This window comes from Nansenia antarctica, assembly GCF_963989245.1.
Source record: "Nansenia antarctica genome assembly, chromosome: 4".
Lineage (NCBI taxonomy): Eukaryota > Metazoa > Chordata > Actinopteri > Argentiniformes > Microstomatidae > Nansenia > Nansenia antarctica.
In genome coordinates this window covers 49,718,676-49,741,175 of record NC_137689.1, presented here as the reverse complement: position 1 = coordinate 49,741,175, position 22,500 = coordinate 49,718,676, and the positions used below count along the sequence as shown (strand labels likewise).

At 43.2% G+C, this 22,500-nt stretch overlaps 2 protein-coding genes across 2 annotated transcripts in view; both read left to right on the top strand.

Annotated features, from left to right (window-relative positions):
- Positions 1–8,990, top strand: part of ptpn11a (protein tyrosine phosphatase non-receptor type 11a) — a 19,420-nt gene extending 10,430 nt beyond the window's left edge. The window contains exons 15-16 of the mRNA XM_080528338.1: positions 8,222–8,327; positions 8,743–8,990. Coding sequence (XP_080384464.1) covers positions 8,222–8,291 — 70 coding nt within the window. The 3' untranslated portion in view covers positions 8,292–8,327; positions 8,743–8,990. The remainder of the gene's footprint in view (positions 1–8,221; positions 8,328–8,742) is intronic.
- Positions 8,991–12,598: 3,608 nt separating this feature from the next.
- On the top strand, positions 12,599–18,362 carry LOC308155161 (cytochrome P450 2F3-like). The gene is made up of 9 exons (XM_080528412.1): positions 12,599–12,874; positions 13,255–13,417; positions 13,817–13,966; positions 14,174–14,334; positions 14,871–15,044; positions 15,172–15,310; positions 16,418–16,605; positions 17,084–17,225; positions 17,728–18,362. The coding sequence occupies exons 1-9, from the start codon at positions 12,710–12,712 to the stop codon at positions 17,919–17,921; spliced, it is 1,476 nt and encodes a 491-aa protein (XP_080384538.1). The 5' UTR covers positions 12,599–12,709; the 3' UTR covers positions 17,922–18,362.
- The last annotated feature ends 4,138 nt before the right edge of the window (positions 18,363–22,500 follow it).

Sequence of the window (22,500 nt, the reverse complement as noted above, 5' to 3'; positions counted from 1 at the left end):
GTCGAGATGTGTGGAGGGGTTCACTGTATTAATATGGACATAACCGGGCTCCATCTTTTAATAAATAGATGTTTCTGGAGTCTCAGAGTGTATGTTATTTGTTCCATCTGGTAGATTTCCCATACTTTCTCTGTCCACATATTGTATGTAGGGGGGTCTGGTTTTAACCACTTAATTGTAATGCATTTAATTGCTGCCGTTAGTAATATTTGTAAGAGATATATTCTTGCCCTTCCATCAATGCCTTCAGGTATAACTCCCAGTAGTGCCATCTTTGGATCTTTGGTAAATTTTTGGTGGAATACTGCTTCAAGGGCCTCAAACACCTCTTCCCAAAATGTTCTTAATTTGGGGCATGACCAGAATATGTGGGTGTGGTTGCCAATTTGCGTACTGCAATTTCTCCAACATTTATTTGAGTGTGTTGGGCCCATTTTAGCCATTATTTCTGGGGTTCTAAAGAATCTCATAACCACTTTCCATTTGAATTCCCTCCATGTATTTGAATTGGTCACTAAGTGTGCTTCAGTGCATATTTCCTCCCATATGTCCTGTGATATGTCAGTATTCATTTCAGTTTCCCATCTCTCTTTCCTCTGTAGTGTATTATTCAAATCCATGGATAGAAACCTTTGGTAAAGGTCACCTATAATTTTCTTATTCTCGTTTCCTTTTTGCAGCTTTATCAAGAACTCTTCGATTTCAGTGGGCTCCAAGACTTTATTCCATTCTCTATGTTTTGTTAGGAAGCTTCTTAATTGTAGATATCTGAAAAAGTCTGTGTTAGGGAGCCTAAATTCCTCTCTTAACTGTTCAAATGATTTAAGGCTACCGTCTTTATGGAGTTGGTGCAAGTTAGTAAGTCCATGATCCGACCAATTTCTAAACCCTATATCTGTATTGGAGGGTTCGAAATTTTTCATAAGACCAATATTGGATAATGCTGAGATTGCTTTAGGTAAGCCAAATGACAGTTTTATTTTCCTCCAAATCTTTAGTGTGACTCTGGTCCATTCACCTAGTTGAGTTTCCTTTAGAGGGACATCTATGAAAGGCAAGGTCTGTAAGGGCATCGAACATAAACTTTTTTCAATGTTGAGCCATCGTGTATATGAAGAGTCTTGGATCCATGCTGTTAGAGGCTTTAGCTGGGCCGCCCAGAAGTAGTATCTTAGGTTTGGGAGTTTCAGCCCACCATATGGTTTAGATAGTTGTAGTGTTTTAAGTCTGATTCTTGGGCGCCTTCCTTGCCATATGAATTTGGAGATGAGTCTATCCCACTTATCAAATGTGGATTTGGGGATATCGATGGGTAGCATCTGGAACAGGTATAGAAGCCTAGGCAGCACATTCATGCGTACACTCTCAATACGGCCCAATAGAGACAGGGGAAGTGTTGACCAGCGGTCTAGATCTTTACTGATATTTTGGATTATGCTTTTGTAATTTGCATCACTTAGGTTTTCTAACAGTGAGGGGATTTGAATGCCAAGATATTTAATACCATCCTTGGGCCATTTAAACTCACTCTGGATTTTGATAGTTTGTGGAATTCTACCTCCTATGTCCATAGCCATTGTTTTATCAACATTTACTTTATAACCCGAGAAGTATCCATAGTTGGAAATAAGATCTTTTAGGCGTGGGATTGTTGTTGCAGGTTCAGTTAGATAAAGAAGCACGTCATCTGCATACAATGATAATTTATGTTGTTCCTCATTTATTGTCAGTCCCTTTATGTTGTCGTCGTCTCTAATGAGCTGTGCCAGTGGTTCAATACTGATATCAAACAGCAGGGGCGACAAAGAGCACCCCTGCCTGCAACCCCGTTCTAGAGTAAATCGGTCCGACAGAAATCCATTCACTTTTACAGCAGCTTGTGGATTTGAATATAGTGTTTGAATCCATTTTATAAAATTGGGGCCAAATTTGAGTCGTTTTAGAGTTTGAAATAGGTATTGCCAAGATACTCGATCGAATGCCTTCTGGGCATCGAGGGATAATATCATTGCTTCTTCCTCCTTAACTTTAGGGTGAGTCATAATATTTAGTAATCTTCTTATGTTGTCCCCGTAGTATCTTCCCTTTATAAACCCGGTCTGATCGGGGTGGATAACTTGTGTGATAATTTTATTGACGCGTCTTGCTAGGATGGCTGTTAATATACGTAGGTCGGTGCATAAAAGTGAGATGGGTCTGTATGATTGGCATTGGGTGGGGTCCTTGCCCTCTTTATGTATTACAACTATTGTTGCGTCCCTCCATGAGGGGGCCGTGGTTCCAGATTGCAATGTATGGTGGTATGCTTTTAGCAATAAGGGACATACTGTCTCTTTAAATGTTTTATAGAATTCATTACTAAACCCATCCGGTCCAGGACTTTTATTGTTTTTTAGTGTAGAGATCACTTCTTGTATTTCCCATTCTTCAATTGGTTCATCTAGTTCTTTTGCCATAGGTTCAGATAGCTCTTTTAGTTTGATGTCTTTCAGAAATGCTGTCAATTCATTATCATCTGTGCAGGTGTCCGTATTTTTGTAAAGAGATTTATAAAATTCTGCAAAAGACCTTGAGATTTCATCAGGTTTTGTGAGAGTCGAGTTATGAGTTTTTAATTTCTGTACTATATTCGATGATTGTTGTTTTTTTAGTCTTAGTGCTAATAATCTACTTGCTCTGTTTCCATTTTCATAATATTTTTGGTTGGTAAACCTTAAATTGCCCTCAATCTTTTCAGTGATTAGGCTATTTAGATCCCTGCGTGCTTGTTTGAGAGCATTAAGTAGATTGGAGGTTGGTGTTCTTTTATGCTGTTGTTCAAGCAGCCTTATTTTATCCTCTAATTCTCCTTGTTTTGCTTCTCTATTCTTTTTTTTTGCGCTCGCGTATGAGATAATGCGACCTCTAATGTATGCCTTAGCACAGTCCCATAGGATGAGAGGTGATATTTCAGGTGAGTCGTTAGTTTCTAGGTAATACTTTAGTTCAGTTGTTACAAATGTGATAAATTCCTCATCATTTAGAAGTGATGTATTTAATCTCCATTGTTTGGTTTTTGGCCTGTGACCTATGTTCCATGATAATGCAAGAGGTGCATGATCAGATAGAGTAATTGGTAAGATCTTTATGTCTTCTATCCTGTGTAGTTCTGCTTTGGCTGTAAAGAAATAATCAATTCTCGAATAAGATGAATGTCTGTGCGAGTAGAAAGTAAAATCTCTTCCTTTAGGGAATCTGCTTCTCCAAACGTCCACTAGGCCTGATTCTATCGACAAGTGTTTAAGCATTCTACTCATTCTAGAAGTGGGAGTTTTGGAGGTAGGTTGTCTATCCATTAGCTGGGACATAACACAGTTGAAGTCTCCTCCCAACAGTAGGATACCGGAGCTGTGTTGTATTGCTGTGTTAATGACTGTGCTAATGAAGCCAGGCTCATCCTCATTCGGAGCATATATGTTCATGAGGGATACATGTATCCCATCTATAGATCCATTCACTAAAATGAATCTTCCCTCAATGTCCTTGTGGACCGTTGTTGGTGTAAAGTTAACCTGCCTATGTATCAATATAGCCACTCCTCTCTTTCTACCTGACTGATGTGATGAGTAGAACACGCTGTCTGCCCAGGATTTCTTTAGTTTCTCATGTTCCATATCCGACAGGTGGGTCTCCTGTAGGAATGCTATCTGACAGTTGGCTCTTTTTAGCTGATTAAGGATTTTCTTTCGTTTTATAGGATTGTGAAGGCCTTTAACGTTATAGCTTATGACCTTAAGTGATCCCATGGTTCAGAGTAAGAATTAGGGAGGATCTTAATTTTACCTGTAGGCATGGTGATGGCAAGGATAGGCACATGAATAGGAGAAGATTGTGAACTGCATGTAGTACAGTGTCTATGTGTGTGATTGTGTGAGTGTGGGTGTGTGGATATATGAGGGGTGGGTATGGGAGGAGGTGTGGGGGAGTTGGGGAGTACATATAAGGGAAAAAAACAAAATAATGCAAGAGAAAACAAAATACATAAACATACACGTTGCTCTTATTCTTCCGGTATGATCCCTGTGGAACAGTGGGATCTGAACATAGAAATAAAAATGAAAAATCCGGACACTCAACCGACATGTGTCTGGACAGACTTTTGGGACATGGTCCCAGGCTGCGAGTCTGAACAGGCAGCTGTGCGAACGACCTTTAAGAGGGTTCGCCTTTGCTTGGTTATAGTACCAAACAGAATAGCTAGGAGTAGTTTGTTAACATTTCAGGCTCCCGTCGAACCTTGAGGTAAAACAAATTAACCTTAATTTCGACATTGTCGAATATATTTTACATTGTATATGTGTATATAAAGAAATAAGAGTAATAATAATGATGTCTAGAGGCAGAAATAAATAAAAGGATCGGAGTGAAGCATTAACGCAGTGGAAATTAAGAAACAAATAAAAACAGTCTCCTGGTCAGGTAATTTTAACTTCCCTGCCCCTTATGAATAAACAGATAGATTATTTCCCCCTTGGGGTAAGTTTTAAATTGAACTAACATATGTCCAGTCTCCTTCAACACTTGCATATAAACTGCTGTGAAGAACTACAATAACAACAAAGGGGTGGCATTGACGATGGTAATATATTTAAGCAGATATCGTCCCGTCAAAGTTGGTCTTGTAATGCCACTGAGACCCACTGGTCTGTGGCTGGGGGAGACCTACCCTGAACCTGTTGCCGGCATGACGTTCTTCTTAACGTAGTCCATCGCTTTGTCTGCATCTGTGAATTCCTTTTCTTCTCCGTTGTGTGTGATGCGGAGTCGGGCTGGAAACAGTATACCATACCGAATGCCCTGACGGTTGCGCAGCAGCTTCCTGACCTCCGTGAACGCAGCCCTGGCCCTGGCGACGTTGGCAGCATAATCCGGAAAGATGGCGATGGTCTGCCCGTTGACCCGGAGAGGAGCTCGAGTGCGCGCACAGCTCAGCACCTCGACGCAGTCCTGGTAGTAATGGAGTTTAGCAATGATGGCGCGTGGTTTCCCCTCCGGTCTCCTCGGAGCCAGGGTTCTGTGTGAACGATCCACAAGCACATCTCTATCCAGTTGTAGCACTTCCTTCAGTAGTTTCGAGACCGATGCAGTAGAGCATGATCCATTCGTCTCGGCCACCCCTAGTATTCTGATGTTGCATCTCCTCATTCTTCCCTCCATGTCGTCGCATCTCTCTCTGAGCCCGGTTACCTCTGCTTTCAAGCCCGTCACCGTAGTCCGCAGGTCCACCACCTCGTCCGACCACGTTGACAGGCCGCCCTCCACCTCCGTGATTGTAGCCTTTATTTGGTCAATCTCAGACTTAACCGCCGCAGTATTGTTAATGATTTCCGATTTTACTGCTTGAAGTTCACTTTTAATATAGTTGAAATCTTCGGCTAGTGCATTTTTAATCTCTGTCTTTATCACCTCGGCAATGTCGGATTTCAGCGAGAGGAGGATCTCTGTTTTCAGCGCTACAGCGTCCATCACTGGGCTGTCTGTCCGGGGCGGAACCGTCTGAGCCGGGGTAGCTGTGGGACTCGGCGTCGCGGTGGCTTTTGGCCTAGTAGTGGACGGAGTGTACTTATATTTGCGCAGATTTGCAGCCATTGACCCCTAAATACACAGACTTTTGATTTTAGGAATATGTTAGAGACAGGTTTCCCAGTATTTTGTAATGTAGAAAGCTTATTAAATTAAATAAAACAAAAGTCCGACAGGAGCTCAAGCGAAACACGTTCTACTCCATTGCCCGCCCACCGGAAGTCCCTAGAAGGATGTTTTAATAGTGTTATTAATATGAGTTTCAAAATTTAGATCTGGGTCAATTATGACACCAAGATTCCTGGCCTGACACTTAGTGTTAAGAGCTAGTGTTTTCAAGTGTGCAGATAATTTCTCTCTCCCAGTTTTCTCGCCAATGATCAATACGTCTGTTTTTTCTTGATTGAGTTGGAGAAAGTTTTGTGTCATCCAAATATTAATATCGGCAATACAGTCTATCAGGTGGTCGATCATCTTGTAGTCGTTGGGAGTTACTGAGATATAAAGCTGTGTCGTCAGCATAGCTGTGGTAGTTAACGCTATGCTTCTTGATAACAGAACTGAGGGGTAGCATGTATAGGCTAAAAAGCAACGGTCCTAAAATGGACCCCTGGGGAACTCCACAGGTTGTGCTATAATTTTTTGACTTATGGTCACCAAGGGCTACAAAGTAGTCTCGGTCAGCCAGGTAAGTCCTGAACCAGTTTAAGACCGGACCTGAGAGGCCAACCCAGTTTTCAAGTCTCTCAATAAGTATGGAGTGGTCTACCGTATCAAAGGCTGCACTTAAGTCTAAGAGTACAAGAATCGAGAGTTTTTTCGAGTCTGCATTTATCCTAAGGTCATTAGTTACCTTAAGCAAAGCGGTTTCTGTGCTGTGGTATGATCGGAAACCTGACTGAAGTGGGTCATACCTATTATTTAGGACTAAGAATTCATGAAGCTGTCTATACGCTGCCTTTTCTAAAATGTTGCTTAGAAAAGTGAGATTGGATATTGGTCTACAGTTTTTTGGATCAGAAGGATCTAGGTTACTTTTCTTCAGGGTGGGTCTAACCAGGGCAGTTTTAAGCGCCGCTGGAAATATCCCTTTAAGTAGGGAGTGATTTACAATGCCTAGTATGTCATCAGACACAGATTCAAAAATGTCCTTAAAAAAGGTGGTAGGAATAGGGTCAAGAGGACATGTAGACGGTTTAAGCTGTGACACAATTTTACCTAATGTTTCCGTACTAATCATGGTGAACATGCTCATAGTCATGTTCTGTGGTGGCGGATCTGTGGTGCTACACAAACCTAGTCTTTCCTGAGTAATACACATTCTAATATTTGTTATCTTATCCCTGAAGTGGGCTGCAAATTCCTCGCATTTGGTGACAGAGGCTGCGCCGTCTAGAGTCCTAGGAGCAGGGTTTACAAGGCAATCAATTGTCGAGAACAAGACCCTGGGGTTATTCTTGTTTGTAGATATTATCTTTGAGAAGTGATTTTTTCTAGCATTTCGCATTGCCAAGTTAAAGGCAGATAGATGTTCTTTAAAAATATTCTGATCAATCTGTAATTTGCTCTTTCTCCATCTGCGCTCAGCTTTCCTACATGTTCTCTTTAGGAGATTTATTTCACTGTTTCGCCATGGTGCTCTCCTCTTGGCTCCAACCTTTTTTAGTTTGGTAGGTGCCAGGGTGCATTGCGAATCATCTACAAATATAAAATCCTCAATTTTGGCCGCCATTGGCTACAATCTGTAATTTGGCTCTACAAGTGTTAATATGTCATTTTATGACGTTTTTATATGTTTTCAGGCGAGAAAGTAACCATATATATTCACAAAATGTGTCCAGTTTATCAAAATAACCCGTTTATCCTAGATACTACGGAGGATGTTATCATAGTGTTGTTAGCATAGTGTTTGTGATGCTAACGGCCGCCATCTTTGCTATCTCCTCCGGTCGGAATTCGCCGGCAACATAACGCGTCACCCGTACCGCGTCTAAACCACTGTTGATGACGTCGGCGCCGTGAAGGGCTGTCCCAATTCATAGGGCTTAGATTTCAAGGGGTAGGGCTTGTGACGTGTTCGAAGGCCTTGCCTTCGAATCGAGTGACACTCTTAAGCGTGCACTGTCTTCTTACTTTTCTGACTGTTCCTGTTACCTTTGAAGTTGTCACCATTTACACTTAATATATTATATTCAGCTGTATTAAGTATATTGTAAAATGTAGTATGTATATTATAGTATTTAGATCCACCTTCCCTTATTTTATTATCCATTTTGGCCTTGTTATGGTTGTAATGTTTTCAATGTTTTCAATTACCGGTAGTAATGTATGTTGTTGTTTGTCTCTTGTCTGTCTGTATCTTGTCATAATTGTATCTCTTATTATTTCTGCTATTATGATTGTAATTATGTTAGGACCCTCTCGAAAACGAGATGATACATCTCAAGGGGTTTATCCTAATAAAAGAAATGTACAACACTAGTGTACTATAAGCGATAGTCTATATCGAACTATGTCGTTTTTGGTTCGATTTGAATTTTAAAGTGTTTCTGTGTGTGTGTGTGTGTGTGTGTGTTTCTGTGTGTGTGTGTGTGTGTGTTTCTCTGTGTGTGTGTGTTTCTGTGTGTGTGTGTGTGTGTGTGTGTGTGTGTGTGTGTAGGATGAGGGACGACAGCTCACGAGTGTATGAGAACGTGGGGCTAATGCAGCAGCAGAAGAGCTACAGATGAGATTCAGCCTTGACCCTAACGCTGTCCCTGTCCCAGGTATGACCCTAACGCTGTCCCTGTCCCAGGTATGACCCTAACGCTGTCCCTGTCCCAGGTATGGGAAAAGGAAAGAATAGGAAAAGCATCGTTTTTTGATGAATGTGTGTTTGTTGTAGGCTGTAGTCCAGGCTTGGTCCAATGAGTCAATAATACACCCTCTCAAAGACAAACAGATGCTACGTCTCAGCAGTCTCTGTGGAAGCGTTTCTCAGCAGAGAAATAAATGTTTGTGTAGTAGATTCAAACTGAATGTCTTGCACATCTCTGAGTAGAAAGTTCTAGATGTGTCTTTGGGTGCTGTATTGACATTAGAAACACTAACAGGTGTGTGTGTGTGTGTGTGTGTGTCTGTGTGCGTGTGTGCGCGTGTGTGTGTGTGTGTGCGCGTGTGTGTGCGTGTGTGTGTTAACAGGATTGTTAACATGCGTTGCCAGCCGCACCTTAACACCTGAGACCGGGACCACAACGACGACACGGAACAATAGAAAACATTAAAACAAAAACAAAATGTGAGAGAGGTCGAAGATCAGCGACCAACGCAGGGGGCTTTGACCTTTCCTCCTCCTCCTCCTCTTCTGCCTCTTCTTTTATTTTATTTTTATGAACAGTTGCCCTCTAGTCCCATTTTGAACCACTGTGACCATCAGGAGAGCCTGTGAGAACGTTAACAAGCCTCGACACCCACTAAACCTCAGCTTGGGTTCAGATTGCTCTTAGACCCACCACCGACCCAGGCTGCAACAAGCAGGCGCTCTCCTCAGAGGGAAAGAAACAACCCAGCTAACTTGTCTTTTTGTCTTTTGTTTAGCTTTTCTTTTTTTTTAAATGAATTTTGTCTTATCTGTCTATGTTTTATTAACCAAAGGAAAGAAACATGTATTGTTTATTTGGGGAAGTCATGAGATTATTTGAGAGCTTCTCTGAGTTGAGAAAAAGGGCCTGTGCCAAAAATGAAAAATGGTTTAATCCAACGTCTCAGCCGGGCAGCCATCTCCCTTTCAGCCCTTTCAAACTGTTTTGTTTTCTTGTTTTTTTTCATGAGGGCAAGAAGGGGGACCCTGTTCGCAGAGAAAAAAGGGACTTTTTCCAGTCGTATTGAGTCTATTGTTTCACTGTGTTTGTATGATGTATTCTGTTACTGAATGAAGAATTCTGAGTATTGTAGCGAAGACAGTCTTATCTTCGTTGTTGCCCCTCAAACAAGATTCCCATTGTGTCCCATGAGAACTCCTCAGTGGGTTAACTAACCATTCAGGCTGTGGAGGGATGCATTTGTTTAGCTTTTTTTATGTTTTCTTTTGTTATTGTTAATTTCGTGTTGATATTGTGTTTGTTTTCGCCTCACTCTGTGTGTGGTGATACTTTAGTACTCAGTCTTCAGTAGTTATCATTCCCAAGTTCACGCCTGATGACCTTAACGCCACGTTCCCGTAACAACGTAACAGCTGAAGCCCAAGCCTTGAACCCCCTGATGGAGTTGGAATAGCCATCGTGCCCAGAACTACACCCCCCAGTTTGCCTTGGGGCCCCCCACTAGTTGCTAATGTGGGGCGTTCTGTTGGGGAATTTTTCAGGGAGGTGGGGTATTTAATTCCAGCTACCCCCCCCCCCCGGCTCTTCTGTGTCAAAGTTACCATGGAGACGGTTTCAAGTTTCACTGAAACGTGGCTGCCAAAAACATTTTTAATATTCTTTTTTTTCCTTTTTAAAAACAGCATAATGATACATTATGTTTTTGTTTTTTTGTCTTTCTTTTCATTCTTTTTTTAAAAGATGATTGCCTATTGTATACTTGTGAAGCACCACATGAACTTAATTTTCAGAGTCACTGTTTCGAGAAGCGACCGCACATTTTTTTTTCTTTTTTACTCTGGCGATATAAGTATTTGTCGTTGTGGATGTCGTATAGACTCCACAGGCAATGTGTTGGTTGGCTGGAATTGACTTGATAGTATAAACAAAGTGCCCGTTCAAGCTCTTGTGTATACACACACACACACACACACACACACAAACAAAAGCACCATTCACATAATATATATCTGTTTTAGACAGACTGGGTTCCAACTCTGATTCTACGTATTTTGCGGTCGAAGGAGCAGTTTTCTGCCTTCCCATTGGTTGTAATCACACTAAACCACACAGCTCTCTGTTGCTCATACAGAAGAGTGCATTAAGTGCTTTTTGTCAACTACAGTATTTTCTGGACGGGTGATTCTTCGGTTGATACATCCATCTAATATATATTTTTTCGTCTGTGCTTTATCATGGTAGTAATCTCTCCACTTCATTTCAAATGTGTAGCATTAGGGTTTTTTTCTCCAACTGCTTTCTGCACTTCCACACATTTGATTACTGATTTAAGGCCTTTGAGAAACGGCAGTCTGTCTGGGAGTGATCCTGGTCCTAGTCTGAGTATCTCATCTGACAAACTAAGCAGGAGGAGAACTGAGTCATTTGGGTCCGAGTCCAAATTGCCCGTAATCGCAGATCTAGGATCAGGTCATCCTTCCCCAAGTCCTACCCTTAGCCATTGGGGAGGGAAACACATAGACTGACATTACATCAGTGCTTAGGGGCGACTTCATCTTCCTCTGGCTGGGCTGGGTTCAGCTGGGCTGGATTCTGACAACGCCTGGCTACGTCACAAAATGATTGATTTGTTTTTTCCTCTCTTGGGTGGAGACCACCCATTGACTGAGTTCGGGGATCTTTAGTATCCAGAGTACTGTATGTTAGTGTGCCTGTTTATTGTACTGTAGAATGTGTGTGTGTGTGTGTGTGTGTGTGTGTGTGTGCGCAGCTGAGTTGTTTAACACTCTGTGGAGTGCTTGTGTTGTTTCGTGTATCGTGGCATGAAAGGATGTGTGTGTGTGTGTGTGTGTGTGTGTGTGTGTGTGTGTGTGTGTTCAGAGAATACTGCTGTTTCAGCTGCCTGCTCCTCAATGCCTGGTCTTCTTCTCTAAAGGCTTTTCTTGTTGTTTTCTCTGATCACGGAACGGCTTTTCCAATTTTCTTGTGTCATGTTTCTACCACGTTAAGCATTTACATGCATAGATGTGCCTCCTATGCATATGCATAAGTGTATATATGTGTGTTGGTTATACTCTTGAAAAAAAAACAGTGCTCTTCAGTTTTCACCACCATTTAAGGACTTAAAATACTTAAAAACCCCAAAACACTTTAATGTGAATTCTGTCATCCTGAATGAAAAAGGAAAAAACATGTTGAACTCAATGCAAACAAACAAACAAACTATATTTTTTAACTTGTATATTGTACATGGATATCTTGTAGAGGAGAATGTACTTACTAAACATATCTAATTGCCAATAAGATATACTGTATGTGTAATCCACCTGCTCTCCCCCCGACCTGGAGTGAGAGGTATCTCAAAAAGCTTAAGAGGTTTATTGTATTGTATGACTTTCAATGCAGGTAACCATGTTTAACTTTCTTGATAACAATAAATGGCAAGCTCATGCCTCATATTGCATTTCTGGAAATGAATTGGGTTATTTGGGTAATGGGCTATCTTCCTCCATTTCCCTCTCTCTAACTCCCCCCTCTCTCTTTTTTTCTCTCTCTCTCCCTTCACCACCCCACCCCCATTTTTCCATTTTTTGCTGTCTCTTGATCTTCTCAGACTTTGCAGTATTTCTGCCTCTCTAAGGGCCCATTTTACCAGAGGCTTCAAAGAAATGCTGGTCATCATGAATCTGTTTTTGAGTTCAGTCAAATGTGAAATTCCCCATTTGGGTTTAGTAGCCTGAGAAAAATGGCTCCCGGCGGGTAGAGGGCACAGACCTAACTAACCCTCCTGAAATCCCTTCAAGTTCGATCCTTTCCAAGTGTGGAGATTGAAAAAAACAAAAAAAAAACAACGCTGACCTTGGATCAGTGTCTAGGGGCAACATCATCCCACATCCCTTTGAATCCTTTGAGTTCCACGCTGGGTGGGTGGGAGTGAGCATTAATGAAAAGGTACTGCGCCTGCCGCTGCCTCACAATCAAGCCAAGGTGCATGACTTGTAGAACAAACGCTAGAAGAAGGCTTTAATGCTGAAACGCGTGGGCCTTTAATGGTAACGATGCAGTTTTTATTGATCCTCTATTTTCCTGCAAGAGTGGCTAAATACCTTAGCTGTGAAAGCCTGCCAGCACTACTGTGCCAGCACTGTTGGGCAACCACTGATCTTCTGGCCAGGAGGGGGGGGTGAAAACTAGCTGAAGCAGGATTCAACTTATTATTGCGAACATTTGTAGGTACTGGAGAGACAAACAGAACTGACAAGGATACTTTTATGACAATCTCAGTCTCAACCTTTTTAATTCCACTCTAGACCTAGTGGTTCAGAGTGTATTCTAGACTCTCTATCATGCTGGGAACGTTCTTCTTCCTCTGTGTCGGATCCTTTATTCTCCTTGTGGTTCTTCTGAGGCCTCGGAGGCCCGAGAATTTCCCGCCGGGTCCGCTACCTCTTCCCATGTTTGGGAATGTGCTTCAGCTGAGCATGAAGGATCCTATGAGAGACCTGGAGGAGGTAGGGACTACTCTGTGTTCAGGACTCCTGTGGAGGTCGATTTTCTTATCAACACCTTTACATAACTTCAATGAAACCTTTGATGTTTTGGCAGCAGTATTTCAGGTATCCAACCAAGCACTATAGTGTAGTCTGTATGGTCCACTGTTTACTGTCGATAAATCTGTGTATTAATAGGTGTATGCATTGTCTATTTTAATTGACCAGGTATGGTATTCATATAGTGTATTTATTATTATAGCTGCCAATATTCAATGGTGAGATGTACAGCCCTGACCTGGGCTTGACACCTCCATGACCTCCTCCATGTAGGCCTCGAAATGGGCTGCAGGCAATGAGGCTTCAGCTCAGCAAGATAACACGGTCTGTCTGTATCATAGCTGTCCAAACGCTATGGTAAGGTGTACAGCCTGTATCTGGGACGGAGGCCTGCAGTGGTGCTACACGGACTACAGGCTGTGAGAGAGGCACTGGTGACGAGGGCGGGCGACTTTGCCGGACGACCACAGGACCTGATGATCAACCACGCCGCTGAGAACAAAGGTAGGGCAGAGGTGTGGGCCACCTTGTGGTTCACCAGGTCATTCTCAGCTTAGAATTATAAGGTTCTATCTCCGTTTAGGGTAGTTCAGAGATATTGTGCGTCAAAGTTTTTACATTCCATTATGTTTTGTGAGATGGAACCTTTGTATTTGATGAATTACTAACTAAAAAAATTTAAACATTTTAAAAATAACACCACACAGGCATTAATAAACACCTAATGGATCAGATTATGTAAAAAAACTAAATTTTGACCAAAAATGGAGATAGAACCTTATAATTCTAACGCCACGAATTGCCCAGTCTGCAAAATAGAGTAAAGCCAAGATTTGAAGTGAACGCTCAGAGGGCGAAGGCTTGTTGGCTGCCCTCAGCTGTCCTTGCTGCCCCCCCCCCGAGGTCTGATCATGGGGACGGGGACGGTGTGGAGGGAACACAGGCGCTTCGTCCTGACCGCCATGAAGACCTTTGGTCTGGGGAAAAGGTCCATGGAGGAGAGGATCCTGGAGGAGACCGCACACATCTGTGCTCGTCTAGAGAAGAGCCTGGGTAAATATCCAACGGAATGACCTTCTAGAATACCAGGTTTGTAAGCACAGGCAGTTCCATAGTACTGTGAACCACTTTCATTTCAAATATCTGCACGCCTGAGAGATCGTCTCTGCAGGTGCAAATGGAGTAGAGAAAACATATAAAACTGTAAAAAAAAAAAAAAGAGTTGATATGCCGTGAGATGTCGTTACTCCTTTTTTCCAGGTAGCTCCATCGATCCTCTGACTCTGGTTCATAGCGCTGCATCCAACATCATCTCTTCGGTCTTGTTCGGTCAACGCTATGACTATGAGGACAAAGTCCTGTCTTTCATCATCAACAGCTTCAAGGAGAATGCTCAGATCGCCAACGGACCCTGGGCTGCCGTGAGTTGACAATACCATGAACATAATAATAATAATAATAATAATAATAATAATAATAATACATTAGACTTATATAGCGCTTTTCTAGACACTCAAAGACGCTTTACAAACTGAAAAGATCGAGTAGTAATAATAAAAAGACACAAAAAATAAATTAAATAAAGTATAGGGGCCTAATTAAGGTAGTGCTGGGCACACATGGGAAGGGGAGGGGGAGAGGGTTAACTGGTGAAGGCAAGCTTGAAGAGGTGGGTTTTGAGGGCCTGTTTAAATGTTGGGAGGGTGTTGGCCTGTCTGATGTGGTTGGGAAGGCCCTATCACCCCAGGTCCGGGGGCCATAAGGGACCATCACTACGACCATTGCTCATACGTACAGTATACACATCACTGGGCAGTGGTGTTATTAGTGAGGACATAAGATTGCTGGTTAACTTCAGCCAATCCCAGTTACCCCCTCTACTTTGTTTGAACACATGACACACTTTCATACAAACACAAGTATGTACATTAGTAGTAATAATCTCTTCTTCATGTAGATGTATGATGCTTTCCCACTCCTGAGGCGGCTGCCCCTGCCCTTCCAGAAGGTCTTCCAGAACTGTAGAGCCATGAAGAGACACATCACGGCCATCGTTGAGCAACACAAACACACACGTGCACCTGGGCAGCCACGCGACGTCATCGACTGCTATCTGGATGAGATGGAAAAGGTGTTTGAGGGCCAACTTGGTAGCATGAACTGTATCTGGAGAACAGTTTCAAACTGTGTCCACATTGTGTAAAAATTACCTGTGTCCCGAGACTGTGATCTTTTGATCTTCTGTGCCCCCCTCCCAGAGAGACCCAGAGGGGTGTGTGTTCGATGAGGAGAGGTTGGTGATGCTACTGCAGGACCTCCACTTCGCTGGGACCGACACCAGCTCCAACACCATACTCTCAGCGATACTCTACCTCGCCGTACACACAGACATACAGGGTGAGTATCTGGTCAGGACATACAGTCCTGTGAGAAAAAAGACACCCCATGAAATATTTAGTTCTTTTTTTATATATAAATATGGACATATCAATATTTGATCTTCTTTCAAACAACATCTATTGATAAAGGTGATCAAAACCAAAAGGAAACCAAAAACAATGAAAATGTAACTTTGTTATCATTTATTTAACCCCCCCAAAAAGATGACAATTCCTACTGAGGAAAAGGTTAGGACACCCTGACATAGCTGATATTTTCCCCTTTGGCTGAAATAACATTGATTGGGAGAACGTTTTTCCCACTTCTCCATGCAGCAGATTGGGAGAACGTTTTTCCCACTTCTCCGTCTTGCATGCACAGCCCATTTCAAATCACCCCACAGCATCTCAATAGGATTAAGATCCGGGCTTTGACTTGGCCATTCTAGAACTCTCCATTTCTTTCTTTTCAGCCATTCTTTGGTGGATTTACTGAATGTTTTGGGTCAATGTTTTGGGTCTGATTCAGCTTACATTTTTGGACAGATGGTCTCACATTTTCCTCAAGCACCCTCTGATACAACAAAGAATTCATAGTGATTCTATGATGGTGAGCTGGCCAGGTCGTGCTGCAGCAAAGCAGCCCCAAACCATGACATTTCCACCCCCATGCTTCACAGTTCAAAGGTCCATATGTTTAAATATGTTGAAAAAGACAAAGATTTTCATGGGGTGTCCTATCTTTTTCACATGACTGTATGGTTGAGTAGTCTTGTCCACACACAGATACATACATACATACATACTGCACATACATACATACATACATACATAAATGCACACTATACATGGGATTCTTAATCCCTAACAAAGTTTTTGTAAAACTAAGGCTTTAGCTCAGCGAGCTAAACCAATTGAGTCATTCAGATGACCCAGGATTTTATTATTGTGCATGTGTCCTCACAGTAATGTGGTTTGACATTAACTATTTGAAATTTGTCTGGCTTGTTAGTTTTTCATAAGTTACAGTCAATCAATCACTCCCCTTGTGGCCTCCAAAATGGGACGAAGAGGATTAATTGCTCTGTCCTTGGCCATCTCTCTCTCTCTTTCTCAATCCCTTTAGCCCGGTGTCAGAGAGAGCTAGACAGTGTCCTGGGGGAGAGGGCGAGTGTCTCATTTGAGGACCGACACAGAATGCCTTTTGTGATGGCGACCATTCACGAAACACAACGTCTAGCCAACATCGCTCCACTAGGGGTGTTTCACTCCACTACCAGGCCTACCAAGATGATGGGCTATGACATCCCCGAGGTAGACACACACACGCACGCACACACACACACACACACACACACACACACACACACACACACACACACACACACACACACACACAGGCCTACACACACACAGACACACAGACACACACACACACACACACACACACACACACACACACACACAGTGGCAGCATCTGGCCAATATTGCTCTGCTGGACAATATACCCAGGGGGATAGATGATATTACCGCGTGCGCACACACACACACACACACACACACACACACACACACACACACATACACACACACACACACACACAGTGGTCATTGACCTTCACGCTCATGAATTCGGCATTTATCCTTGAGCTGTCCTTTAGCCCCTCTTTCCCATCTCTTCCAATCCCCTGCCCTGTCACTCTGTCTCATCTCTCCCTCCCTCCATCCCTCCCTCCCTCCCTCCCTCCATCCCTCCCTCCCTCCCTCTCTCTGTCTGTCTCTCTCGCCAAAGGGCACCCTGATCATTACCAACCTCACCTCTGTGCACTTTGAGAGCAGCCAATGGGACCGGCCTTATGACTTTGACCCCACCCACTTCCTCGACGAACATGGACAGTTTGTGAAGCCTGAAGCCTTTCTGGTGTTTTCTGCAGGTAGGAATGACATCATTTCATGACACGCCCTTTCCCCTAGACAAGATAAGTGAAGGTAATACAGTGGGAACTTGGTTATGTCCGAATACAGGGCCAAGGATACTGATATCCTTATTCCACTGAGACAGACTCAACTGCTTGTGTGAATCTACAGGTGTCTGCATATGCTTATGTAAGTTATGAGTTGTTTACATAACTGCTGCTTAGTGAATGTGTGAAAGATCAGAACAATGAAAACAATGAAATTGATATCTCATGTACAGTACATTTACATTTAGATCTACAGTATATCTCCTGTATTTTACTAGACCTACAGTCCAAGTTAATGGCCTCTGATGCTCTCTTCTCTGTGCAGGTGAAGGTGGTGTAAAAGGAGTGTTTGTGTGTGTGTCTTCATCTATGTCTCTATGCCTTTGCTGATCTCCTAAATGGTACTTGTCTTGTCTCCTCTCCTCTCTTCTCTTCTCTCTACCCCCGCCCCCCCCGCCCCCCGGCCCCCCAGGTCCACGTGTGTGCCTGGGGGAGTTGTTGGCCCGTATGGAACTCTTCCTCATCCTGGTCACTCTGTTACGTCACTTCCGGTTCCTATGGCCAGAGGACGGTGGGACACCAAACCTCCAACCTGTATTCGGGGGAATCCAGGCTCCCAATCCCTACAGAGTAGCAGTCAGGCAGAGGGGAAGCCGCAGAACCTGACAGAGCAGTGTAACTCTGAAGGATGTCCCTCCCCTCAGTGTAACTCTGAAGGATGTCCCTCCCCTCAGTGTGGTTCCTTATGGGGGTGGATTTTCCTGAGAGCTGCATTGAGATTTAGTTTGAAGCTGTGAAGGAGTGGACCTTCACCAAACTTTCCCCATTTTCAGATATTCAATTAATCCAAACAGTAATGAGCAAGTGTATTTCTGTTAAAAGTCATTGACGAACCTTCCGTAGTCAATAGTTTGCAATTTCAATCAATTTCAGTCCGGCTGCATTCATTGTTTGAGAAATGCTGTGTTTCTATTGGCTAAGGCTAGATGAGAAAGCAGACATGGGTGATTGTAATTGATTAGGGAACTTTAATCAGGCTGAACTTTAATCACCAGTGATTTAGCTGCCAACGTTGCCTATGACTTTACTTGCCCTGCATCTTTTAAAGATAAATCAACTGCTTTTAAACAATCTCAGTCTGGTCACAGTTTTTTGTCTATAGGCCTAATGAAAACAACGGGTTTCTCTCTCTGCTCCTCTGAGTTGGGTGGCTCTGGCTCATAGAGATTCATGTTTCTTTTCTTTTGTTCTACACCACCCATTCTCTCGTAGGCCTTTCAAGGTGGTGTTATAATTCGTTTGCATTAAATTAACATAGCCAGCAAAATTCCGGTCAATTAAGTAGCCAATGTACCGTAAAGACGCTGCACAGTAGACATTTATCTGAAATGACGAAGATTTGCCACGTGAGGGCGACTGCAGTAACTGTTGGGGGTTTTTACTTTTTTTTTTAAATAGAAGACTTCGACGTTCTCTAATCCGTTTGAATAACTAAAAAATAATCTCTATTTGTAGGCTATAGTAGACTATTGGAATTGCAGCCCTATTTTGAACTGAATAAGTGCAGCTGTGTGTATTGAGGGATAATGGAGCTAAATATAGACATATTCTGGTTGTAGTATTAGGAAACACTCCCATATGGCAGCATGACTGCGAACCCTTGGGGCATGCACAGTTAGAGCCCATCTATCAAGGGAACGTCATACCAACATGGCTATGCGCGATCATAGTAGGCAATACAGTAGGCTTAGAAATAATTAGCATACGTGCTTTATATAGGCCTTCCCCAGGCTACTGTACATGCAGTAGACCAGTCCGCCTCTATACATACAATAACAACAGTTTGAGAATCAATAGTAGAAAAGGCTATACCCCCCCTCCCCTCTCTCTCTCTCTCTCTCTCTCTCTTTCCCAGAGCCCGTTCAGAGCGTGCGGAGGCGGGGTGGGTGGGGGGGGGGGGGGGTTAAAGAGGAGGTCGCTCGCGTGCGTAAAGCAGAGCGGAGGAGAGAGGAGCGCTTCTGTAGATGATGTGACAGCGGAGGAGAGAGGAGCGCTTCTGTAGAGGATGTGACAGCGGTTCTGTTTCCCAGCCGCTCAACTATCTCCACTCCGGCTGAGCAAAAAAGCACTGCGAGGAAATACGAAAAAAACTCCAGTTTCTCAAGTCTAAGGTAAGAAAAGAGCGTGAAGAGGATTGTAATTTAGATTGCACTATTAAAACCACTTGACCGTCCGTATGTATACTCGAAGTCTGAGCGTCACATCTTAATGTTAGCATATTGCCGTCAGAAAACTCAACATAATCATTTATTTTGAATTGGAAAATGATGACAGTAAAACATTTGAATGGGAAATTCAATGATTTGTTGTCTATGCGAGTGATACATGTGTTATTATCGTATCATACTATACATAAAGTACAGTAGCAGTTCTGACTCATGCTCTTCCCTTCCTCATTATATTAAACATGTATCCCAGCAGCCTACTAATGACAGATCCTTCCTGTGTAACCTGATCCAGCCCACTGCTTTGGGAATATTGAGTTTGTTGTGTGCTGTGTATTTATCCCGGCAGGGATTAAAAGAGCGGAAAAAGGCTCTCTAGGGGGGCCAGATTGTCTACTGAACAGAAGTGTGTTTCCCCCTTAAACCTCCGTCTTACCAGACCCACAGTCTTACCTGTTAAGCAAAGACTGTTTTCTACAACACTACTGTCAATTGTTGGCTTGGTTCTCTGATAGGGAGATTCGCCACTCACTGGCTAATTATAACGCACAGTGGCAGCAGAGAAAGGTAGAGCAATGAGAAAAGAGAGAGGGAAGGAGTGAGTGAAAGTGGCGTGTGTGTGTGTGTACGTGTGTGTGTGTGTGTGTGTGTGTGTGTGTACGTGTGTGTGTGTGTTCAAATGCGATACTTGACTGAATCTTTTAAACAGCCATTCTTTATTCTGTCAGGTTGTAGTTGTTTCAATATGAGTTATTCCCACGTTCATGCTCAGTCACAACTCCTCCCACTCTGGTGGACTAAAGACCCATCTCTTCATCTCTTCATCTCTTCATCTCTTCAGGTTCCACCTGCTCCACCTCCTCAGACCTTTCCATTCCCTAACGCCCTATTGGGCATTACCTGATCTTTAGAAGAAAAAACAAGAAAAAAGTAGTTGTTTTCTTTCTTCCTCCAGCACTGTGACTGCCGATGCCACTTATGTTCTTATCAAAGGTTCTGTGATTCAGTTCAGTTGATTCACTTACTTTAAACAAAAGTGTAAAATGTTTACTTATTTTAAGTCGCTTTGGAGATAAGCATCTGTTGACCAGAAGGTAAATGTAAATGTATCTCATATTCCCCCTAGAACACTGCATTGACCACTTCCACTTTCCCATGCTCTCTGTAATCCCCTGTGATACGCCATATTGATCCCCAATCAGGCTCATTGAACTGTTCTGTGTGTGTGTGTGTGTGTGTGTGTGTGTGTGTGTGTGTCTGTGTGTGTGTGTGTGTGTGCGCGCGTTTGTGCGTGTGTGTGTGTGTGCATGACATGTGTGTGCATGTGTGTGCGTGTTCACACGTGCATGCACGTGTGTGTGGGTGTGTGTGTGCGTGCATGCGTGTGTGTGTGTGTGTGCATGTGTGTGTATATATATATGTATGTGTGTGTGTGTGCGTGTGTGTTCATGTGTGTGTGTGTGTGTGTTTATGCGTGCGCGTGTGTGTGTGTGTGTGTGTGTGGCTGTATCCCAGGTGCTGACTGGTGTGGGTTGAGATGCAAAGCAGCACTTCCGCCACTCCACATCTCCGATTGCTGAACTCAGGGGAAATACTTCACACATTCAAGTCCTTTTTCTCTCTTAGTGGACAGATCTGTCTGAAAGGGCTGTGTGTGCACTAGGTACCGTGTATAGAGTAGAGAGAGGGTGTTTCAACAGAACATTTGATGTATTTCTCACCATGGCTTCACAAGACACTACAGACATATCTATATCAGCCTGTCTTCTCATTATGCCAACAACAACAACAACAACATGAACATGTATCAACAAAGACTGCATACTCTGTCAAAGTCTAAAGGAAAATATTGAACCTTTAAATAAATGTTCTTCATTCAAATATCTTGAACAGCACCTTGTCTTTGTACCTGAGAACATAACCCAGGGGAGTTCTTTCTTTCTTGAGGTTGCAGCAAATAATTACCAAACATGGTCAGTGTACTCTGTATTTCCATGGTGAGAGATATGCAAATGCTGTAATTGTTTGGGAGAGGGCAGGCTGTCTGTGCTTGGTGTGACTCTCTGTCAGTCCCCTCCGTCTATAGTCGATAGTTGTGAAGGATGGAGAGTAGAGGACATACAACCCCCTCGTCAGACATACAATCAGTACTCAAGTTGTAAAAGAAAATCAGGGGGGATGGTGGATTTTATCATATGGGGACAATTTTAGCATCTCCACAGCGTCAGTGACTTCAGTGTCAGTGACTTGGTAAAAATGTCATTGCATGTGTGCTTGCCCCCTCGCCCACAGTTTTTTACTCAATATGCGCAAAACTAAATGTTGAAATAGCAGTAATACCTCGTTCATTGATAAAATGACATAACGGATGGAAAGGGAGGGGGGATGGCGGTTTTAGAAGGGGGATGATTTTGACCGTTTTTATTTCAGGGGGGGATGCCATTTATGATGCCATTTATGATGCCATCCCCCCTCATCCCCCCTCAACTCGAGTGCTGCATACAACCCCCTCTTCAGGGTAACTGAGGGAAATGCTCTCCGTGATCATTAAATGGGGTCAGCGTCGGGGCCAACTCCATTCCAACCTAATCCATTCAACCCGTTGAAATATGTATGAATCGGACCTTTTCCCATTACGTTCAATAAGGATTGTCCCACTTCAGTTCATATCAGTTCGTTCGAATGCCTTTTCCTGAGTCTGAGTTGGACATGGTTGAAACGTACAGTTATTGACTTCCCTCCTTGGGTTCTGCAGCTGAAGCATTATGGGTCGCGCCTCCCCTGGATTTCTCTTTCTGAAGGGGTGTGAAGAGCCGGCGTGCTTCTACAAAGTGTGAGAGTGTGACACAGGGTAGATTGATTAGCCAAGCACCACGGGTATGTTTGGAGTGTTCAGCCGTGAAGGATTGTGTCTGTGTGTGTGTGTGTGTGTGTGTGTGTGTGTGTGTGTGTGTGTGTGTGTGTGTGCGTGCGTGTGCATGCGTGCGTGTGTGTGGGCGCGCGTGCGTGTGTGTGCGCAG